Source organism: Marmota monax, unplaced genomic scaffold (genome assembly GCF_021218885.2).
Source record: "Marmota monax isolate L192 unplaced genomic scaffold, Marmota_monax_Labrador192_F-V1.1 WCK01_AAM20220418_F8-fsc00014, whole genome shotgun sequence".
NCBI lineage: Eukaryota > Metazoa > Chordata > Mammalia > Rodentia > Sciuridae > Marmota > Marmota monax.
Window position 1 is genome coordinate 21,266,064 of NW_026695222.1, and position 22,475 is coordinate 21,288,538.

The following is a 22,475-nucleotide window of genomic DNA, read 5'->3' on the forward strand; positions in this document are numbered from 1 at the left end:
TGGGTGTGACACTTTTTAAGTGATCTGTTTTTCCCAGTGTCAAATTTTCTAAATGCAATTTCTTCACTCAATTTTGGTCTCTGAGGTAGAGAGGTCCCTGATTGGTATCATAAAAGCTAGAACTGGGGTGCTGCTTCCTCCAGCTTATGCAACCATAGGGTCTAGCTCCTGTTCCGCTCAGTGGCAGATGAGATAGCCTTGGTAGCCTCTGTTGGTTTTTGCTGGCAGATTAGATACAGTCTTTCTCTACCCAGCTCTTATGATGCCATAAAGACAGAATGAGGTTACTTATGGCAAACACACAAAACACTCCACCGGTGTACTGAATCAACGGTGCTATTCTGTGCTCACACAGGAGGCAGGATCTATCTACTGTGACAAGGTTTAAGATAAAGAATGAAACCAAGATTCTTCACTACTTCATCTAGAAGGGCTCCCTAAGTCTCAGTCAGAGATCTGTTTGTCTGTAATAATATTCACTTGATAAGTGATAGCAGAGGACCCTAAGGCTTTACTCTAACAATGTCCCATCTTTCAGCCACTTGTGCACCCATCTGTTGGTAGATGGTAGGGACCCAACATGAAGAGGCTGGGTAAACATCTTGCTCAGTCTTCACAAGGCTACAGTATTTTCCAGCTCTTCTCACACAGCCCTTCTGGGGCTGAGGAGCCATGCTTCCCAAAGCTAAGGACCACAGATTTCTCAAAAACCTTGAGAACTTTAGTTTCTGTGTCTTATGGACTTGCTCCAACCCACAGAAGTACAGTTCCCTCAGAAGTCCCATGAGTGCAGTTATGGGGTTTAAGAAAGTGCCATTGGCAGGGCATCAGCTGGGGGCATCAGCTGGGGGCTTCCAGGCCTGGGTCTGGGCAGGAAGTTGTACTGCCAACTTCCTTCCACGGCATGTTCTAACCTGGTGCTTTGTAGTTCAAAAGAGGGGTCAGGCCAGCCCCCATGAATGGACAGTCAGCAAGCTCTCAACGGGGTCGCCATGAATTAGGAACCTAGGAAAGATTGTTCATGTGCATAGGATGCATCCATAAAATGCCCAGGCAGCAAGAGACACCCAAGTGCCACTGAATTTCTCAAATACAAATTTGACTTTTAAACTTTTTTTTTTTTTTTTTTTTTTTAAATTCAGGATCAAGACCACAGACAATTTATTGTGTAAGACATGAGGTTAAGAATGATCAAGGAAAGTTATGGCTGCGAGTGACATGGAATTAGATGAAAAGGCTCAAGTTTGTTGAAGAGAGTTTAAATTTGGCTTTTGCTCTTTGAAACGTCAAAGTAATCATAAGAAGCACTTATGCCTTACAGAGCAAATAGTCCACAGAGTGTCAGTTTCATTTTGCCAACAGGGTCACAACAGCAGTCAAACAGAAGCCTAAACACCCGAGAGTTAACATACAGGTTTGATAAGCTACAAGAAGGGATAGCGCATGCTGTGGTGAGTTCTTACTTCAGATCCACGTGGACCCTGGGACCTACTGGACGTTAAAGTGGAACCTGGGGAAAGCAGCTTTTCCATACAAAACAACAACAACACGAGGACAACAAAGAAAACCAGACTCTGCTGGGTGTCTATAATACTCATTTGCAGTAAGGCTTTCAAGATACAGGAATTTTTATAGCATTTGTATTTTAAGGATTTAGGGCAAATACATTTTTTTTCTACTTGATAAAAAGAAAATTAGTACTTAAAAGGTTCAAAAATATATTGATTGAGTGATTTCTTTTTTACATAAATAAATTATATTGATTTTTAGGATTTAACAGCTGAAAAAACCCTTTCTGCTTCCACTGGAGGCAAAACTGAACAAAATGTTAGTTAAATAGAGAGAGCAGCATTTCTAAGAAATCTGTTGCCAGCATTATAGACCATCTACACTACAAGAATGCCATTAAATAGGATTTATTCAATTATCAGATTCTTTCTTCTTATAGGATCAGTTATAGTATTTCTAGTTTATATCTCTGATTCATAAAACTGGGACTCCACTTTTTGAAAATACATCTGATTCATTTTTTTCAGTCACGATTTAACAGACTTCTTTGAGATGCTCATTTTAACATTTACATAATTTATAACCCCAAATGTATAAAAGACAATGACAAAAGCATCATAAATAAATAATGCAAACTGAAATAGTTATGTCAAACTTTTGGACCTTCTGATAAATTAGCAAAACTGTAACAGAAACAGTAAAAAACACAGTAAATTGTGACAACAAAAAGTGAAACTGGTACTAGTAACACTTGTATTATTTCCATGACCCTGTGAGCCCTGTGCCCCAGAGTGCTGAGCCTCGAGCTGGGCTGGCCGAGCTGGCCACGGAGGAGCCCATGGGGGATGTGGGAGGATGGGAAGGCGAACAAAAGAGGGAAGTGCTTAAAAGGTTCAGTTCCTGAACACAGAGAAGCTGAGGAAGGAGAGAACACTGCTGACGTGCAACGGTCCTGGCTAACTGATAATTTGGAATCTGGGCCCAACTGTAGGATATAACAGAGTAGAGAAATAATGGAGAGGGGAGAAATCTTTTCACAGTTGTAGCGTAACGGGTGGTACCCGTGTCCCGACAACCCTGAACCACTCTGACGACAGACCCTAGCAAGTGTTGAGCAACTACCTTCTCGCAGGCTCTGAAAAGCCTTATTCTTGGTGAAGGAAACAAAACTCCATTAGGATTCTTTAAACACAGAGGCAAATTAGTGGCTACAGAGGTTCTCGGAGGCTGAAGGGAGAGCAGCGAGTGGCCCTGTGAGGGTGAGCCCTGCCCTGCTGTGGCGGCAATGACTCGAGCTATCTGAAGCATTCTTGGAATCATATTTTAACTGGGGAGAGGGACAGTATGTATACATAAAATAATGCCTAGTCAGCCAGTATTTCTTCTTGCTGCAGGTGTCTGAAAAACAATGAATGGGGAATTACTACCAGTAAGGTTTCTGTTTTTTATAAAGAAATCAATGTGTGCAATTTCAGCCATTAGTCATACACTTCGGAGTACACTACTTAGTAATCATGATAAAATAGGGACATATTTTAACTAAAAAGTATGCACCAGCACTTCCTTTTTCTGTGCTTTTTTGGTTTCCTTGTTATGTTCTTCCTATTCAACCTAGCTCATGGAAAAGAGAGCTCCTCTTTGTCTCTGTTCTTCAGCACTTCAATGGTAAATCCCTAGACAGCTTTCTTTTTCCATTTGTTTTCCTCAGATAAGTGGGAAACTTGGACAAGAAGGGGGTAGGGCGTGTCACCAAGTACTGTATTAACTACGCTTGCTGGAATGAACAACTGGAGAACAGAATGAGAACTGTGCCTCCCAGACTAGGTAGACAACATTTATCTAACGAAGTGGCAAGACCCTGCAACTATTAACATCTGTTACCATAGTTTTCAGACAGGAAATTAGGTAGGTCATATTACTTATGGAAACACAGGTTCTTATGAAGGTGAAGTGAGGGAAGTAACAAACCTTTATGGGATAAGAAACTTACAAGTCACAATAATTTCTTAAATGAAAAAGTTCTAATTGGTGTCGTTGCTGGAGTCTTTGAGTCCCCCTTCCCCAGCCTGTGCCACATGTTCTCTCTCTGGGGGCAAAGGGGCACTGGACTCAGTGTAGTTCTGATCGCTGCTGGGCTCCCTTTCACACCCAGGAGCAGGCTCTGGGTTGGGGTTTGGGGTGTCCCCTTTTGTTTTCTTCTTCTTTCTCTTCTGGCTCTCTAGACCAACTATTTCAGAGTGTCTGGCCTGCTGCATGGCCGGTAAAGCCATGCCCATGCCTGGGGAGAGAAACATAGATGGGTAAACAAGTCCAGGAGACACTCCTGGGATGAGAAATGGGTTAAAAGCCACAGGACTACTAGCAGTTATTGCGGGTTCAGACTGATCAGAAAATGGACTAGGACCAGGCTTGTCTTCAGCTACCATGTCAGTTTTTACATCATGGCTGCTTGGCTTATCCTCTGCAGTCTTTTCAGTGGCTGATGGGCCACTTTTCGTTGTGCTTGAGAGAGATGCTGGAGCAGGGGACGTGCAGGTAGTTGCCATGGGTGTGTTGAGGAGTCCTCCAACACCAAACATCTGGGGTACTGCGGCCATTCCTGGCAGCATCATGGGCAGCATGCTCAGGGTGCTCTTGACCTCTTCGCCTGTAGGCATGGTGGCAAAGCCAGCTGGGAAGCCCACCAGCCCAGTGAGGGGGATACCTGGCATATTCCTCACGTTCTGCAATCCCACCAGGTCCATCCCTGCAATCAACCCGTTCATGAACAGTGGCCCCATTCCGGAGGGAGAGTCTGCCACAATGGCGGGAGCTTTCAGGAGTTCACTCCGGGGCCGTCTCCCCCTCCTGCGGGGGCCTGCATCCCGAAGAACAGGCTCAGCCAAGGTGTGATTGAATTTGTTTTCTGGAAGAAATCCCTGAAAAAGAACAAAGAAACATAAGATGCTGATAGTTAATGATGGCAGGCAGGTGGCTACTGATGGCACACAGGTGGCTGGAGGTGATGACTATGCTGTACCGTGGCCTAGCTTGTCCCCATATCCATGAAAGGCTCCCAGTGGAAGGAGTGCTTCTGCCCACAGGCCCAGAGGGGTTCTCTCTCAAAGGCTGAGGGCATTTGGTAGTTTGGGAAAAAACAGGTCCCTGTCACTGGCAACACCTCCAACACTCACTGTAAGAAGGTGGCAGAGAGCTGGGAGCTGGAGACCAGCAGTGAAGCCAACCTGGGTCTCATGGAGACCCTTATGGATGAGACCCCTTCACCAGATGCAACATTTGCCTTCCTCATGACACAGTAAGGTTTACATTGAAGCAACAAAGCAGAATATGTAAGACGGGGTTTAGAGCCAGGAGACCTGCCAGTTCTAAAAAAAAGGACAATGATCCCGACCTGTGTTTGACACAGTACCTGGCCTACAGGAAGCAGTGCTTGCCTGGGATGTTATTTACTTAAAAATTTTGTGTGTGCTCCATTTCCCTCTGGATCCTGAGCTTCTGGAAGGCATGACTGGAGGCAACATGAGGTGTACATGTGGGCTGGAGAAATGAAGGAACTCTGGGAGGGAATGCCACCCAAATTAGTGATGTTCTGATTTCCCTTAAGAAAGACCATCTATTTTTCTTTTCTTTGGCGGTTTATTCTTTGACTTTATTAATAAGCAAGAAGCTCTGCAGTCTGTACTTCTGCTCACAAGGACTCACAATGTCATCTGGCATTACACATCCGGACCCTTCCTGATCAGGAGGATTATGCCACACAGATCACAGAGGAGAACAGACCGCTTTAATGGTGGCAGTGAGCAGGAGGCAGCATGGTGGCGGGGAAAGCCTGAGCTGCAGCCCCACACCACCTTCATCTGAGAAGGTGCTCAGGAGCTCTGCGGGGCAGCTGGGAGCCTGCTTCGTGGAGCATATGGTTTGGCTGTGGAGAGGTAATTAGACAGACCATTGCAGTTATGACGACTCTATCTCTGAATTTGTTTAACAGATGTTATGAACAAATCCCACAGAAAGAGAAAAATGTTTTCTTTCAGGACTTAGTACCCGGAACCCCTGTGCTCCTGGAGAACTGCAGGCCTTTCTTTACTGCCCTCCATCTCTCACTGCTCTCAGTGTCACCATGTCCACGTGTGCTCACAGGACTGAAGGAAGGTGACTTCTGTTTTTCAGAAGTTTTGGTCTTTTGTCATGCAGGGGAGTATAAAGAAACAGTGCCTCAGAAGGCAGCTCCCTTTCCCAGCCACACTAAAGTGCAGTGGCCCTCATAGCCCAGGTGTCTCCCTCCTTCGGTCTCATCACGAAGCTGGTGTTACTTTAGCACCTTCCCTTGATTCCAGCAATGGTGAGGGAGGATGTTCACAGCGGCCTTGGTGGGTTTTACAACACTGAATTTGAACTGGGGACATGGGTCATCCTCAGACTAGAATGCAGAGTTTAAAGAGCCATGCAAGGTAAGAGAGCTTACTCAGCCACCTGTGCCAGAGGAGCCAACCTCTTTCCCTCTCTCCTTTTTTTTTTTTGGTACTAGGGATTGAATCCAGGGGAACTTAACCACTGAGTCACATCCCCAGCTCTTTTTATTTCGAGACAGGGCCTCACTAAGTTGCTGAGGCTGGCTTTGAACTAGCAATCCTTCTGCCCCAGCCTCCTGAACAGCTGGGATTATAGGCATTTACCACTGTGCCAGGCTCAGCCAATCTATCTCTATGAACTGCATCTGATGCCTTTTTAGGACTCTCCTGTGTACAAACACCTTCCCTTCCTGCAAGCGGGAAGTGACTGTGGATCTGGCAAGAAGTAGCCAAGGTTCCACCAGCCCACCACCTTCATGTCGCTGAATCAGGCAGGGACTTGGCTGTCCCCCTTAATAGAGCAGATAATTGGAGCAAGAAAGAAGGTGAAGGTCCCCTCCAGAGACACCAGGAGGGTCAGAAAAACCCTATTATTAGGGTCTGAAGTCCTAGAAAACATGGAGAGAGAAGTCAGGAAAGATGAGGTAGTTAAGGGCTGAGACCAAAAATAGTTTACCGTCTTCCTAAGGACTGACTTAATGCACTTCAATTCATAGCTCAGCATTTCCCACTGATTTCACCGATTCTCTTCTTCCAAAACTTTCAACATGTAAAATTCTTGGAAAACTTAACAGAGGGTAAGCGAAATAAGTCAACCATGGAAGGTTAAGGGTCATATGTTTTCTCTCATACTCGGAAGTTAGAGAGGAAAAGGGAAAAGCAAAGGTGGGAGTGGATCTCCTAAAAATCAAAGGGTGATCATTGGAGGAAAGGGACCAAGAGGTGGGAGGCAGGGAGGGAGGGAGAGGCAAGTGCTAGAGAGTGATATTGGGCAAACTGTATTGTTACACTATGTGCATGTACAACTGTATAACAACAGATCCCATCAATATGTACAACTGTAATGCACCAATAAAAAATGTGTGGGAAAAAAAACTGTTTTGCTTCAGGGCAGTTGAAGGGTTCGCTGGTGACACTGGTTTTGGGTCTCAGGGAGCTATGAGGACATGTGTGGTGAGCTCCAAAAGGAGCAACAGAGGAGATGTGTCCATTTCCCCAGCAGTGAGTGGTCACTGCAGGGAATCTGGCATGGAGTGGTGCTCAGGAAGGGGTGGTGGTAAGAGGAAGAGCATAAGGAGAAATGCCAGTTGCCACAAAAGAAGAATCTGCCATGTGTCAGACACCCGTCCAAGGCTCCATAACATCCTCTCAATGAACCATCACATCAGCCCCTGGAGTCAGTCCTATTATTAAGGCTGCTTCTCAGAGGGCTTAGACTCATGTGTAAAGTATGTATATTTGAACATTTCCAAGTCCCTAGATATAGTTATTTTTGAAGTCCTACATCGGTCCTTCAATTTCCCAAAGAATATTCAGAAAAACCAGTTCACTGTAGACAAAAAGTTTTCTGATGGCAACTTTGGGGAGAAAGCTCTTCTCTTTTAGCCTTGGGCAGGGTGTAGTGGCACACACCTTTTTAATCCTAGCGACTTGGGAGGCTGAGGCAGGAGGATCATCATGTTTGAGACCAGTCTTAGTAACTTAGCAAGGCCCTAAGCAACTCAGTGAGACCTCATCTGAAAATAAAAATAAAAAGGGCTGCAGATGTAGGTCATTGATAAAGTATCCTTGGTTTTAATCCCCAGTATTAAAAAAAAAAAAAAAAGAAAAAAAGAAAAATCCTTGCTATGGCAGAGCTGGAACAAACTGCTCAGTCATGTTTGCTTTCCCTTGCCTTTCACAGAGGGGCAAGGGCTGATCTGGGCATAGCTGGTTAGGGACAGAGGAGGCCAGTGCCCACCATACTATGCCACATTCCTTATATTCCCAACATGACCAGCTACCTGCAATATCCTATGCTGATCGTCCTGGAGCAAGTGTCTGATTTGGCTCTGAGGTCAATCACTAGGGAGAAAGTCCTGGATGGTTCTTGTTTCTAAAGAGACAATGTTTCTAAGAGCCAGGAGTGGTAGTGCACACCTCTAATCCCAGTGACTCAGGAGGCTGGGGCAGGAGGATCATAAATTCAAAGCCAGCCTCAGCAATTTAGGGAGGCCCTAAGCAACTCTAGGAAGACCCTGTCTCAAAATAAAAAAAAGGCTGGGGATGTGGCTCAGTGGTCAAGTATCCCTGGGTTCAATTCCCAGTACCAAAATAAAATAAAAACAAACAAAAAAGGAGAGGCAGTAAGATCTGTTGGATGGGGCCAGGTTAAAAGGATGATTTCCTATCAGTCTTGCACTCACCAATGCAAACCACCTCGTTCTGAGCCAGCCACTTTGTCTACATCACAGAATCCTGGGCCTTGCTGGCACATGACCTCTGCCTAGGGCCCTGGTCAGAGTAAGCACAACTCCAGCTCCAGGCTTCTCTAAGGCTCTTCAGTGTGGCCCACCAACAACTAAGAGCTGGGGAATGTCTTTTCCCTTCTCCCTCACACTTGTTCCCATTATAAGTCTGCTCTTAACTCTCCACTGGGAAGGACATGATTAATCTCAGAAATCTTTTTGTTAGGAAGGAAATTAAGCCCAGGGCTTGAGGAATAATTCTTCTACCTATTTTCAAACAATCTCTTCTAAATAAGATCTTTAACATGACAGGGCATCTAGGATGATTCAACTCATTTAAGACCAGCCTATGCCCTGCAGAACCTTTGGCCTGCCAGGTTCTTTCTGCCCTTTAGTGTACGGAACATTCCTCATGAAACATCCTTTCCCTTCTCAGAAATGAGAGCTTGCTATGAAGCCATGGACTGGTCTTCGTTTTCCTTTAGGCTTGGAGAGCAGCAGCAGAAGGCTCAGAGTTAGAGGGGAATTCTTCAGCTATAGCACAGCAAGAGGAATGCTGGCAGAGGAAGGTGATGCTCACCACTTCCGGTGGAGGGAGAGTCACTCCAGCCACCCAGCTGCTGCTCACCCCTAGGTAGGTGCTCCTCCTAGCAACTTGGCGACCACACAAAGTGGCCAAATTTGGCTTTGGCAGTTCCCCCTATGCATAATTATACCCTGGGTACAAACCTCCTTCCTCTTCCTGGAAGAAGGCAGAGAGAGCAAAGAGAAAGAAAGTATAGTATTCAAGCTACAATGAAGGCAAAGCTGCTTTCCTAGGTGATAGCATAAACTTTCCAGCCTCCAAACGTCCTCTTCAAACATCTGGCAGCATCTATTCCAACTCTAAGATTTTTGGGTGAAGTAAGACAAGAGTGGCGACCAAAGCTTCCTGGCTCTTCCCAGGAAGGTGGGTAAGTTCATCCAACAAACACTAAGTAAGGCCTACAACAAATGTGATGTGTGGTTCTTCCTTTAAACATTCTAAAAACAAACCAAACCAGACCAGAACAGAAGGTGGCTCTAAAACACATTTTTTGGAATAAGTGAAAAAAATCTGAGTACAGATATCAGATCTTATTAATATTCATGTTTGATAATGGCAATAATTATATAGGAAAATGTTCTTAGGAGATACATGCCAAAGTATTTAGGAGCAATGTCATATCTGCAATTTACTGCCATATGTATCAGAAAAAAACAAACTATTTATACATAAAATATATACACATACACAACTGACATAAAAACTGCATTAACTATGAGTGTATATACACACAGTTAATGAGCATCCACTAGGTACTGGGCACTGGCCTTCCATGCAGCTTGTGTTATGCCAAGTCTGTGGACCTCATCCAGCCACACAGCAGGAAAGGGTATATGAGCTCAAGGGAAGGAAGGCATTCCTTATAGGATTTTAATGTACTTCTAGAAAAAGAAACAGGGTTTCTGTTATGGCCTCACCATTTGTGTCCTCCCCAAATTCATATGTTGAAATCCTGTCCTCAAAGGTGAGGGCAGGTGAGGGCTCTGGGGTAGATCACAGGGGACAAGCCTATGTTCATGGGTTTAGTGCCCTTCTAAGAAACCTTACAAGAGTGCTCCATGTAAGAACATAGCAAGAAGATGTCTACCTGTGAGAACTGGGCCCTCTTCAGACACTAATCTGCAGCCATCTTGACTTTAGACTTCCTAGCCTTCAGAACTTTGAGAAATTTCTGTTGTTTATAAGCCTTTTGTTACAGTAGCCTGAACAGACTGAGTTTTAATGGGAAAAAGGGGTGTAACCTGCCCTGGACAGCTTGGATACCAGAAGGAGCTGTGGGAGACACATGACCCACCTGGAGCCAAGAGGAGCATGTGGCCCTGACTCTGCTGGGAAGGCTGAGCAGAACTGAGACCAGGTGGACAAGTGCTTCCCATTCCTGTCTTATTGCAGAGAAATGGCCTCTAAGGCAAGAAATGTGCTTGCTTAGCAAAGAAGGGAAAAGCATCTCTGGAAAGAGGCTGGCTTGCAAGAAGAGTTTAGAAATGGGTTTCCCGAGCTAGGCGTGGTGGTGCACTCCTGTAATCCAGTGACTCAGGAGGCTGAGGCAGATGGATCAAAAGTTCAGAGTCAGTCTCAGCAACTTCACAAGGCCCTAAGCAATTCAAAGAGACCCTGTCTCAAAATAAAAAATAAAAAGGGCTGGGGATGTGGCTCAGTGGTTAAATTCCCCTGGGTTCAATCCCTGGTCCACAAAACAAAACGAATAAAAAGAAATGGGCTTCCTGGGAAGGGTGCCTACAGAGAGGGATGAACACTAATTTCCAGGGAACATGAAGTAAACCACTAGACATGCAGATAGTAATGAAGAAGCCAAAAGGGAAACCACATTGCTTTTATGACATGTGTGTAAACTAAAAGCTCAGGGACCACAACAAGGCAAGGACTAGAGGTCTTCACCTGATGACTTCACTGAGACACTTGCTGTGTGCTAAAACACAAAGGGAAGGGTGAGGAAAGACAGATAGCAAAGAACAGAAGTTGGATCAGTTTGTATAGCACAGTAGCTTAAGAAAAGGCTGATAAAGACTTTAAGAATAAAGAGAGGGCAAAGGGTGGCTTTTACAATGTATTAAATTTGGGGGACTGAGCCCAGGTCTTCCTCCCAGTGTCTGTGGTAGAGTATGCAAATGAATGAGAACAGCTGTCTGTGGAGCTGCTGGGAGAGTGACAAAATGAGTGACAAGTTCTTTGGAACATTAAATAACAACTCCTTCTGCACAAGGAGGAAATGATTAGGATGGGTGGTCTTTTGCAACTAAAATAAGAAATCGCACTCAGGAATTCTACCAAGAAGGGAACCATCCTCAGGGAAGCTGCAGCTGGCAGAGTGCTGGAGAGAGTGTTCAGGAGAGTCTGAGTTCAAGGAACAACACATGTGCCCCTGGGGATTGAAGCTCCTGTTTGGGCAGGAAGTACTTTGAGGAGGTTAAAAGCTCAATGATGTGCAACTTGTCCATGCTCAACATGTTTTCGACTGAAATGTTACCACTGCCCCCTAGAGGTTATGATTTTTCTATTCCAAATTTGTACTCGTCTGTAAACTAATTAACTCTGATTCCACATACTCTAAGTATTCTGTAGATGTCCTTGAAGTCCCTTCCAGTCTCATGACTCTGTAATAGGAAAGGGCAGGGCTTGGAACCAGTTGTTTTTCACTGCCAGTGGGGATGCACTAGGAGGAAATATCTTAAATGGTAATCAAAAATGTAGATAAAAAATTTAAAATTTCTGAAAAGAGACTGCTGTAGACGGATTAAAGTTTCTTTTCTCTCCTAACACTACAAATAGGAAAAAAAAAAAAAGTTGTTTTGGGAATGATTCAACAGTTGTTTAAGTGGTAAAGGTTAAAAGCAAATGACCATGGGGAGAGTCACACTGCTATTCAAAAATGCCCTGGGCACCTCTTAGCATTGTTCATCAACTCTCTGTGCTGGCCTCTTGTCCTCTGGAAAAATATCGCCCAGCTATCCACTTCCAGCTGGGGCTTTGTCTCAAGTATACAAAGCAGGGATTAACCAGGACATTCTCCTTACCCCCTGAAACCAATGACCCTCTTCCTACCCTCAGTCCTGGCTCCTTAGGGACAGCAGGAACCCTTTCTTCTCCACTCAGAGAGCTGATGTCTAATTTTCCAGGTTCTTTACAGCGTGGCCTCCTCTGCTTTGGTTTGTCCGAAAAATTCTAGGAGGCAAATGAGACCAATATTAAAAAACACTGTGCAACAGTGAGGGTAGTGCTTTTCAGTTGGTTTTGGTATTTTCCCATTGATGGCCCTCTGCTTTGGACCCCACCACAGCCCTCACTGAGGCTTTCTCTCCTTGAAGGACCAGCAATCCTGCAGCAAGCTGAAAGCAGGCTGTGTGGGCCCTGGGCCCTCTAGAGTACAGCACCTGAGCTGACCACTAGCTTCCCAAGGCACTGCTGAATCCCTAACCTTGGGATATGTCCCTGTCCACGGTACTTGCCTGCTGCCTTTGTCTACCTTTGGAGATTGTACACCTGTGGTTTTTTTTTTTTTTTTTCCCTGTGTGCTCTCTACCTATTTGTTTTATTAGTCTTCTAGATGTACCAGGAAAAAGACAGTAGTGGGGTAGATGAGCAAGTAAGAAAAGAGAAATCAAGACAAATTATCAGTGCTCAGGAGTCTTCCTAAAGATTCCTTATCAGGACTTGGAGTACAAGCAGCAAAATGACCAAAGAAAGCTCCCAAAGCAGCAAATGTAAACTAAGAATAGACACCCTCCACACACCCAATATAAGTTGCATTAATTTGGAAAATTTTCATTAAGTGGCAGAATTTATACAACCTAAAGACTTATTTGTAAGCTTATGTTATTATGTGGCTGTTTTGGGGGCATGGGAGGCTGAACTTTGGCAAGTTCTGTCCTGTTAAGATTTTGCATGTGGACTTCTTGGCACAGTATTCTGACATGGGCCTTAATTTCTTTACTAGAGGATTTTGCCAGAATTTATACATAAAAACAGAAAACAAACTTTTTTCTCCTTAATAGCACATGTTTGTCAAAATTGGCCTCAAGTCATCAGGAAGTTAACAGCAGTCTTAGGTAGCACCAGCAAACACTTACTGCCCCAAAGCCAGGCATGTCTAAAGAGTAGTCAGCCTGCTGCCGCAGCCAGTCAAGCAGACTCTTGCTGGGAACAGCTTTCTCAGCCTGGCTGTTCGTGGTTGCTGCAGGCTCGGGGGCAGAGGTAACAGGTCCGGGGCCTTCAGAGTGTGTGGTGCTTAGGGTGGCCTGCCCTGGGTCTTCATGGACTTCCTGAAGGAAAAAAATGAGCATGTGTAGTTAATTTTGACAAATGAAAATTAATTCCTAAAATTTAAACACACAAGGTGTTCTTCAAACCTCACTGTCTATTTCTACTACCTACTTTCATGGCTGGGTGCTTGCATTAGAATCCCACACACACTCCTGACCACTGCTCTCACACATGATGGGTACTCTTTCCACCTGAATTTCCTTCTTTCCCATCTGATTACTTGGCAAACTTTAAGTCCATCCTGATAGCTCTGATTTGTCTACTTCTTTGTCACCTCCACTGACTGTCCCAGGCAATATTGGCTGTTCCAGCTCCTGACTTTCTCAGCACTTTGTTTACAGCTCTCTACCTCACAGAAAACGCCACACTGAAATTTGCTCACATATTTCCCCCCTATAGTTTGAATGTCTGTCTTATTCATTTCTGTATTACCAATGCCTATAATAGGGATCTACTAAAAAATATAGTATCAGTGCTAAATAGGGGGCTGCATTAATAAATTTAAAAAATACTCTGAGGCCAAGGAAAAAAATGTTAAAAATTCTTTTTTTTATTAGTCATTCCACCAGAATTCTGAGTATTACAGAGAAATCATGGCTTTGTACTTGTAAAAAAGGTAACCTCTTGCCAGGCAAGGTGGTGTATGCCTGTAATCCTTGCTACTCAGGAGGGTGAGGCAGGAGGATTTCAAGTTTGAGGATAGCTTCATCAACTCAGAGAGACCCTGTCTCAAAATAAAAAATAAAAAGATCTGGGAATGTAGTTCAGTGGCAGAGAACCCCTGGGTTTGATCTCCAGTATTGCAAACAAAACAAAACAAAATGTAACAAATGTAACCTCTTAAAATTAGCTTGCAGGACTAGGCAGGGGAAAAAGGGCTTGCCACTTCAGCTTTCCAAAATTACATAGAAAGTCTAAGGGGAAGACATACCCTAAATAATTTAGCCTAGAAGTAAAGCTCTCAGGATCTAAAATACAAGGCCCCTCGTTTGGTTTCCTGTTCTGCCATTTTGTAGCTGGATAATTTTGGGCAAATTATTTAATGCTTTTAAGTTTTAGGTTCTTTATCTATAAAACATCTATCTCCACAGTATTGTTAAAGATCAAACAGGACCATGAAAAACCCTGACACAGTGCCTAGCCCATAGTAGGTACTCAATAAGTACTGGCCATTGTTTTCTCTTTTAAAATTAGACAACTTGAAAAAAATGATTCTAATGTGTTTACATGAAATATGTTTTAGGGTTCAAAATCCAATATTAAGCATTAAGCGAAGTCTAAAGGAGATTTCTCTTGGCCAGTACACAGTTTCTGACTTCTCGTTGCTTACAATGATCTTCTTTGAGTTTAGAATATTAGTGTGATCTTAGTGAATCCTCTCACAGCAAACCCTCTAGGTAGTTTTACAGAGGAGCAAAGCGAGGCTCAGCAGTGTGCCTGATGTCACCTGATGTCAAGCCAGGCCTAACATTCAGCCAGTTTTGACTCCTGTTCCTGCTCTACAGGAGGAGGCCCTCACTACACTGAGGAAATGCTGAAAGGTCAACCCTGCTGTCTTGCTTTGCTCTCTCAACTGTCAGAGGCTCTTCTGAAACAGTGGAGGATCTGGGTTTCTTCTATTTGAAGTAACAAGACTTCCTGGCTCAGTTTCCCAGGCCACACATAGATGAAGAGCCATTAAAGGATTAGCATCTATTTCTACAAAAGGTAGACTACATCTTATAACAAGAGCGATTAAGTAGGACAACTGAAAGAGGGATGAGAGATCCATAAACCAAAATACTTGGTTTCTGAGGAAGGGTTTGTTTCCTTGTTCAGAAAGGTCAATGTTTTACTAAATTGACCTACCAAGATTCCTGCCTGAAGTGTTTGCTCCTTCAAAAAGATTAGGTCCATCCCTCCTTCTGCATGTTTCCGTCTCCCTCTCCGCCTCCTTGTGGCAGCATCGTCTCTTCTGAGGCTTCCGTTGATGATCTGTCCAGTCACTGGGTGAATCAGGCCAGCTTGTAGAATTCCAGACAAGTCCATACCAAGGGCTCCTTGAAGTGAACCGATAGCTCCAATCTTAGGGGTGCTGGCACTCACTGGAAAAGGGGATGTGGCTCCTGGGGACCCCTCTGATGAGCAGGAGAGATCTATAGCTGACTCCCCATGCCAGCCATTGAGGATGATGGAGGGGTGCCCGTGGGTTGCAGAGAACTGGTCTAGGCTCCGAGCCTTAGCATCCCTGTCCACCTCAAACTCATAGGGACGTCTGTGCTTTTGTTCATCTTTTGTGAATACTGGAGCTAAGAAGCTCTCCTGTGAACACACACATGGCAAAAGAGGTTTGAATGTCACTTTTGTGGCTGAACATCAGCTCCTCTTCCCGATCTGATTTTTAGGCTTATTTCCAGACAGCTTCTTTAAGTTCTCTGAACTCAAGTCTCCTCATAAAGCACCTGGATTGCTTATTAAAATGCAGATTCTATTTCAATGGGCCAGGGGTAGAGCCTGAGAGTCTGCATTCTGAAAAGGTTTCCAGAGGCTGCCACCACTGCTGGTCCCTGCACTACACTTAACAGCCACAAGATTATAACAGAGGGATTCTCAGCCTCAGCTCAACATCAGAATTATTTGGGAAGTTAAAAAAAACTCAAAAAACAAAACAACAACAACAAAAAACCAAACAACTCCACCCTAATATCCAGATCATATTTTAGACCAATGAAATCAGAATCAGTAGCTTTCAAAGTCCACAGCAAATTCCAATGTGCAATGGAGAGTGAGAACCAGTGTATTCACAACCTCCCTCAAATAGAACCCATCACCTTCCACAGAAGTGTGCAGTCCTGCCTTGATTTCCTAATTTCTATCGGTTCCTATTGCTCTCAGAATTGTCCAAGGGTTGAACACACCCATCTCTTCATGCTTCCTTCTCTTTACATGTTTACAAGTTATCAAATCACCCTTGCCACGTTTGTTCCTTTCTTTGTACCCATTCTGCCTCTAACCTACAATTCAGAACTACTGTATCAGTTCCCCACCAAGGCCCCCACCTGAGGCACTCCTCTTTCCTACCAGCACACCCCCTTGCTAACTTGCAGACACCAGTCAAGCTGCAAAACCCTGCTTTCAGTACATATTCCTCTGCTCCAAAACTTTTAACAGCTCTCCACAGCTCATGGGTTAAAGTCCAAATACCTCAATTAACAATTCCTCAGTTTCTAATGGCTCTGACAAAAACTCACCATCCATTCAGTAAACATTTGTTGAATGAAAGACTGAATTGAAAATGGAATGGGGCCACCATTCTTTGTTTTGTGGTCCATGTTCTCCTTATGGCCTCACCTTCTGGATCTGGGCTGCCAATGCTGCACAATTGCTGAAACTGTGTTCTGCCACCTCTGCCTCTGAGAGGCTATTTCGAGAACCAGCACTGCTAGTTAAGACAGGGGTGGGCAGTGTGCCGGAGGGCTCATACTGCTGGCTGGAGGGCCACTTCCCCTTTAACACCACATGGCAGATGTTATCCAGGCGGTTAATTATCACACGATCCTGGGATAAAAAGATAACAGCTTTGAGAAATAAGCACAAAGTCTCTTGAGATCAGGGGTCAGGTTTTCTTACCAGAAGGAGCTGATTAGAAAAGAACACTCAAACGTACTCATACTTTATAAGCCTTAAGTTTCATAGTCCAGACAATCAAGATTAAATAGTACTATAAACATGAGGATAATTTGGCACTTTTTTAGTCAAGGGCATATATCTTCAGTGTTTAAATGTTATATAATTAATACTTTTTAAAAGATACTGAACATTTACCTTGCGTTCATTTCATGGAAATACTTTAAAAAATTTGAAATACAGGAATCAAAGCTGAGAATGCTTTGAGTGGAGAATGCAAGCTCTGATAGATACCTTTGGCCACTCTGAGAAGGAATAAAGAGTTTTTTCCTGCAGTAGCTGAGCAATGGTAGGAGCTCGGGTCTCCTGAGGGTCTTCCCCAAGGTCCCCTGTGATGCCTGATGCCGAGCTCTTGCTTTCTTCTTCAGAGTATTTCCCTGGGTAGTCTGGACAAGGAGATTAAAAAAAAAAAAAAACACCTAATTAGGGGCTTGGGAGATAATAGTGATCTAAGTGATTAGGTGATCCATATTTGTCTTTTCATTTCATTTCTTTTTTTTTTTCTTTTGTGGTGCTGGGGATTGAACCCAGGGCCTTGTGCATGCGAGGCAAACACTTTACCAACTGAGTTATATCCCCAGCCCTTGTCTTTTCATTTTTTAAATCAGCTTACTCTGTGGTAACTTATTATTTCTTGATATACATACTTTTAGTTGTAGATAGACGCAAAACCTTTGTTTTATTTATTTATTTTTATGTGGTGCTGAGGATCGAACCCAGTGCCTTATGTGTCCTAGGTAAGTACTCTACCACCGAGCTACAACCCCATACTTGTGCTAACTTATCTTAAGCTGAATATTAATTACCACATCTTCTATTTCCAAGAGAACCAAGTTAGTGAAACCATAAAGGCAAATCCTGCTTCAGGACCAGTGCATGCTGCATACCAACAGTGTACCCACATGGACAATGAAAGAAGAGAGAAGGGAAATTTCTCTGTATTCATGAGTAACAGGAGATGAATGGCTGCATTTCTCATTGGTATCATGGACAAGAGAAAAAACATTTGAAGGGACAGTCTACGAAGTATAAAATGTAACACAGCAAGGGGGTGATATTAATGAGGAATGATGAAGAATTATGACACAACACAGGTAAAGGAGACCAGATCCATGTCAAAAACAATGTAAAGAAATCTGGAACATTTCAATTACTTCATTGATGCAGGGGGACAGTGGGGGGGGGGAATGCAGCTCCTTCCTTTCAAGCTTAAGTAAAGATGAAAGTTAATTATCAATATGAAATGGGTTTTCAAAGATCCACTTACCAATAATGACAGGGAAGAACAGATAGCAGTGAAATGCCCAGGGCTGAAAAGCTGTGGTCCTTTTTTCTTGGTGAAATGACAAGGAATGTCTGTCTACCTTTAAAAGTGTGGTGACTTCACTTCTGGCTGCAAGTCTCCTAGGGAACTGCAGAGAACTTTACTATCAACAGCCTTGCTAGTGGACTTCAGAGTAAGCAAGCCATACTAGTGAGGACCCTCAGGGTTCTTAAGAGTCTCATAGGAAAGCAGTAAAAATAAAGCAATGACTGAAATTACAAACTGTGATAAGTTCTATAAAGTGAAGGAAATAAGGTACTATGACAGAGACTAAGAGGGAAGGATCTCCCTAAGTAGACTGGTTGAGAGAGAAAACCCAGAGAGGTGAGGAGGCAGTGAAGGAAGGTTATTTTGAACATGCCAAGGAACAAAAAAGACAATGGAGGCTGGGGGGGATAAAAATCATCTAAATTGTCCTGAGTCCCACAAGTCTTGAGAGAAAAATTGAATTTTATTATGTACTTGATGGAAGCACCATTGAGGTTTTAAGCAGAGGAGCCACGAAAACTGGGGGCTGGCCCTGTCAGGTACACCAGTAGAGTTACTGCTTCTTTAGGAATGCTGATTTCTAATCTCCAGAGCAGGGCTAACCTTTCTGCACCATGTATCCCACACCTCCCGTGTGTGGAAGATCCCCTCCAAGGTCTGCAAAAGTACTTTCAGCAGCACTGGTGCAGGAGACCCCCACCCATACATGTGCGCGATGCTTATCCAGTATCACAACGTGTATGAGGTTCGTGGTTCTTCTCCCTGACTTAGGTGACACCAAAGAAGAAGGGAAAGAGGAACTTTTCTTGTCTAAATCACATTTGCCCTGTGCTCATTTGATGGTCTGGGTTTCCAAACACTGATTATTTGGTGATTTTTTTCGATAGTAGGGTTCGAAAAGTAATGTGGATTTTATAACTGGATACCTGGAGGCCTAGGGCAAGGAAAAAGCCTGGGGTATGGTCCTTACTAGCTTCTGGCTTGGTGGGGCCATGAAGCCATCAGGCTGTTTTCAGTTCAGTTCAGTCCTCAACCTAACTAGCTTGTGACTTTTGATTTGGCTTCTCTCCTAAGACAGATGTGGACCACAGTGACCAAAACCAAAGAGAGGAGTTTAAAAACAAAAAGAAGCTAGGTAACTCAAAGAAGATTAACCACTCTACTCTCTTCCCTTCTTTAATATAAAACCACTGTCCCAGGAAACAGAAGCTGTGCCTGTCTCACTCCCTGAGTGCCACAACCAGCACCAGGCAGACATCATCAGGGTTGGTTTTTATAATAGTAAGAACAAATGAACACTTTCTCTTTGTTCATCCTAATATGCCCTCTTGGATCTGATGAAATAAAAACAGCAAATAAGAATCATTTGCTGCTGTTGCTCCTTGGGATCCCTACCATTATATGTTTATATTCATGTAAAGCATAAGGAATCTCAGTCACATTTATTTTTTTCTTAACATTTTGAAATTCCTTCTCACTTGAACCTTCATCTAAGATTTCTCTATTTAAAAAGGTCAAACTTATTTGTTTGGTTACTTTATTTATTTTTTTTTGCTGTTACAAAAAGAACCTCAAGAAAAATGCACTGATATTACACTGAGTTCTGACAATGACATGAATAAATGCTACTTTCCATGCTCACTTCAGTAAAGGTGAACATTATTTGTATTTTTGAAGTTCTTGCAAATTAACGGCTCTTATATTAGCTGCAGTCTCTGAGGTCCCAAAGCTGTTCTTCTTTAACCAACCTGAAGCACCTGATCTAGTGTAAGAACCAACCACTTCTCCTTAGCACTGGACTTTGCATCTATTGCATAAAAGCACACAAGCCCCTGCCCAGATCACATGGCTGCTATTATGATCTACAATCAACCTCAGTTTTCTGGGATGATCACAGTTGCTACTCTGTTTCAGACCAAGACCTATGACCTTTGGTTTCAAGCACATGGTGTTGTAAAACATTTAGTGGCCCTATCATGAAGCCCCTTCCTGTCATGTAAGGACTGGTTTATCCAAAATACTACAAAATTTTACATACTATACCTTGACTATGGCAGGTCCCATCTTGATCATAATCATCTTTATTCTCAAAATCCATGTCTTCGGACTTGGGCTCACTCCCTTCGGGAGTACATGTGGAGAAACTTTTTTTCCCCTCTGCACTTTCTTTCCAAGGTTCTTTTAAAAGCTCATGTTTCACTTTAAACAGCTCTGATGGAAGAGCAGTGGGCTCACCTTCCACTGCAGTATTACTGGCTTTGCTTCTGTACAGGTCTGGGTTGTAAGCCTTGGGTTTCTCCACTTCAAATTCATCACTCCCAAGGCCATGTGCCCACCTCTCCATGTGTTTGCAGTGGCACTGACAGGCTATTGGAGGAAAGGACCTTTGTGGTCCAGGAGTCTGGCTTACTATCTCCAGGCTTCCTTTCTTGGCTTCTTCCAGAGGGAAGCCTCGGATCTTTTCCCTTGGGATATTTGCAGCAGGCTCAGTGAGATGTAAAACCTCTGACCTTTCTCTTGTGTCTGTTGCCACTACTAAGGTTTCTTCCTCATTTTCCTCTTCTTCTTCATCTTCATCACTCTGGTTCTGATTCAGAATCAATTTACTTTCTAAACTTTTGTTTTCTAATAAATCAATTAATTGTTGATCAGATGAGAGGTTTCTTTTGGAGTCACAGACAGTAAGACTGCACATATCTACAAGCCCACTTCCATTTCCTGCATCTAAGACAGGGGAAGCTAAGCATTTGGCTTCTAGCTGCCCCATGCTTTCAGGTCTCTGCCCTGTTTCACTGCAGCAGGGATCCCCTTCCTTTGAAATCGATATCAACAAATGTTTTCCACTTTTAATGTTCATTTGAGCTACTCCTTCTTCTAAGCTACTCATAAGAGAGGAACCTGAAGTTATTGCTGTCTCATGGCCACCAGGCTGGCAGCTCCCATCTCTGCTTGCCGAGATGGCAATGGCATCTTTTCTAGAGTCCATATTGGTATTTGGGCTCTCCTGAAAAGAGCCTGCCTCTCGGCTGAACACCTTCTTACCATACATCATATTATCCAAGGACTCAGGCAGCAGACTTTCATCATGGTTGATGGAAATGACATCTTGAACTTTAGAAATAAAGTTTTCACAAGTCATGTCAGGTAAGTTGCCCCCAGGCAGAACAAGATGATCATCTCTGTTTTCTATTTTCACCAGATTCTCGGGTTCACTTTCAAGTGACTCTGAAGTCCTACTCATTTGAGTATAGGTAAGAGATTCATATAGTTTAGAGTTGGCCTGGTAAAGGCAACAGAGACTTCCTGGTGGCTGGGTATCAGTTCTTTTATGCTGGGCATAGTTTCTATAGGCATCCAGGAAGGACAGCTGGGGGTCATTCATGATGTAATAGTCAGTGCGGTTGAGCCCATGTTTGGCAGTGCCGATGAGCAGGTCTCGATCATGTTTCCCACACTCCCACCAGACTGGGAGGTATAGGCTGGGCCTGCAGAGCTGAAGGCGCTCGTGCAGCTGAGGACACCTGAGCACCTGCTCACGGATCTTCCGTAACAGTTCAATGCGGTACAGAGTCCTTGCAGCCCGTTCCTCTGTGATTGGTTCAACATAGATGGTGGCATCAGGGGGACCTGAAGAGAAAGGGAAATGCAGAGCCTATTACTTAAAGGTGATTTTAGATACTCCCTTCCCGCTGAGCCTCTGCATCTTTAGGAAACTAAAAAGGTATGGACAAGGACAGATCTTGAAGGTGAAAGAAAACATCAGTCTGTACATAATAGTTGCCATTTAATTGACATACGCCATCTACCCTCTACATTAGGTACTTCTTCCGTGTTATCTAGTTCTCACAAAAATCCTATGATATGTCAGTATCATTCCTGTTTAAGGATGATGAAATAAGCTACATTGCTCAAGGCGGCAGAACCAGAATTCAAATCCAGATCTTGGAGTATGACTCCAAGTTCTTTCCAAAATATCCAGCTCCTTGGTCTGAATGAAAACACTTTAACCATGCCACATGTTGGGCAAAGGCAGGATGTCTGTGCACACTGTCAACAGCTGGGAATCCATGTTGGATAGGCTCAATAATGACAGCCACTTATTTTCTATAAGTCAATACATAAGAAAACGTTTAAAGTTATTAAGATTTAATTAAAAGAAGTTCTAAAGTTCAGAGTAGGATAAATCTTAATGTTACTTAAAAAAAAAACACCCATTCTTTAGTAAAAGTAGTTAACGGTAGTCTCTCAATATTTCTGTGAGGTTTTAATCTGAGTTTTAACTTTCATCAGTTACTTCATTTGAGGAGAGGTAAACTATTTTA

At 43.5% G+C, this 22,475-nt stretch overlaps 1 protein-coding gene across 6 annotated transcripts in view; it reads right to left on the reverse strand.

Annotated features, from left to right (window-relative positions):
* Positions 1-1,243: 1,243 nt before the first annotated feature.
* Chd6 (chromodomain helicase DNA binding protein 6) overlaps positions 1,244-22,475 on the reverse strand; it is a 237,637-nt gene continuing 216,405 nt past the window's right edge. For 5 of the 6 annotated variants that reach the window (XM_058575574.1, XM_058575572.1, XM_058575575.1 and 2 more), the window contains 7 exons: positions 20,197-21,780; positions 17,076-17,227; positions 16,506-16,712; positions 15,024-15,476; positions 12,983-13,174; positions 11,958-12,077; positions 1,244-4,427 (listed from right to left, as the gene is read on the reverse strand). In XM_058575574.1, the coding sequence (XP_058431557.1) occupies positions 3,531-4,427; positions 11,958-12,077; positions 12,983-13,174; positions 15,024-15,476; positions 16,506-16,712; positions 17,076-17,227; positions 20,197-21,780 (3,605 nt within the window). In that variant the 3' untranslated portion in view covers positions 1,244-3,530. The remainder of the gene's footprint in view (positions 4,428-11,957; positions 12,078-12,982; positions 13,175-15,023; positions 15,477-16,505; positions 16,713-17,075; positions 17,228-20,196; positions 21,781-22,475) is intronic. The other variant, XM_058575576.1, reaches the window with a different exon arrangement.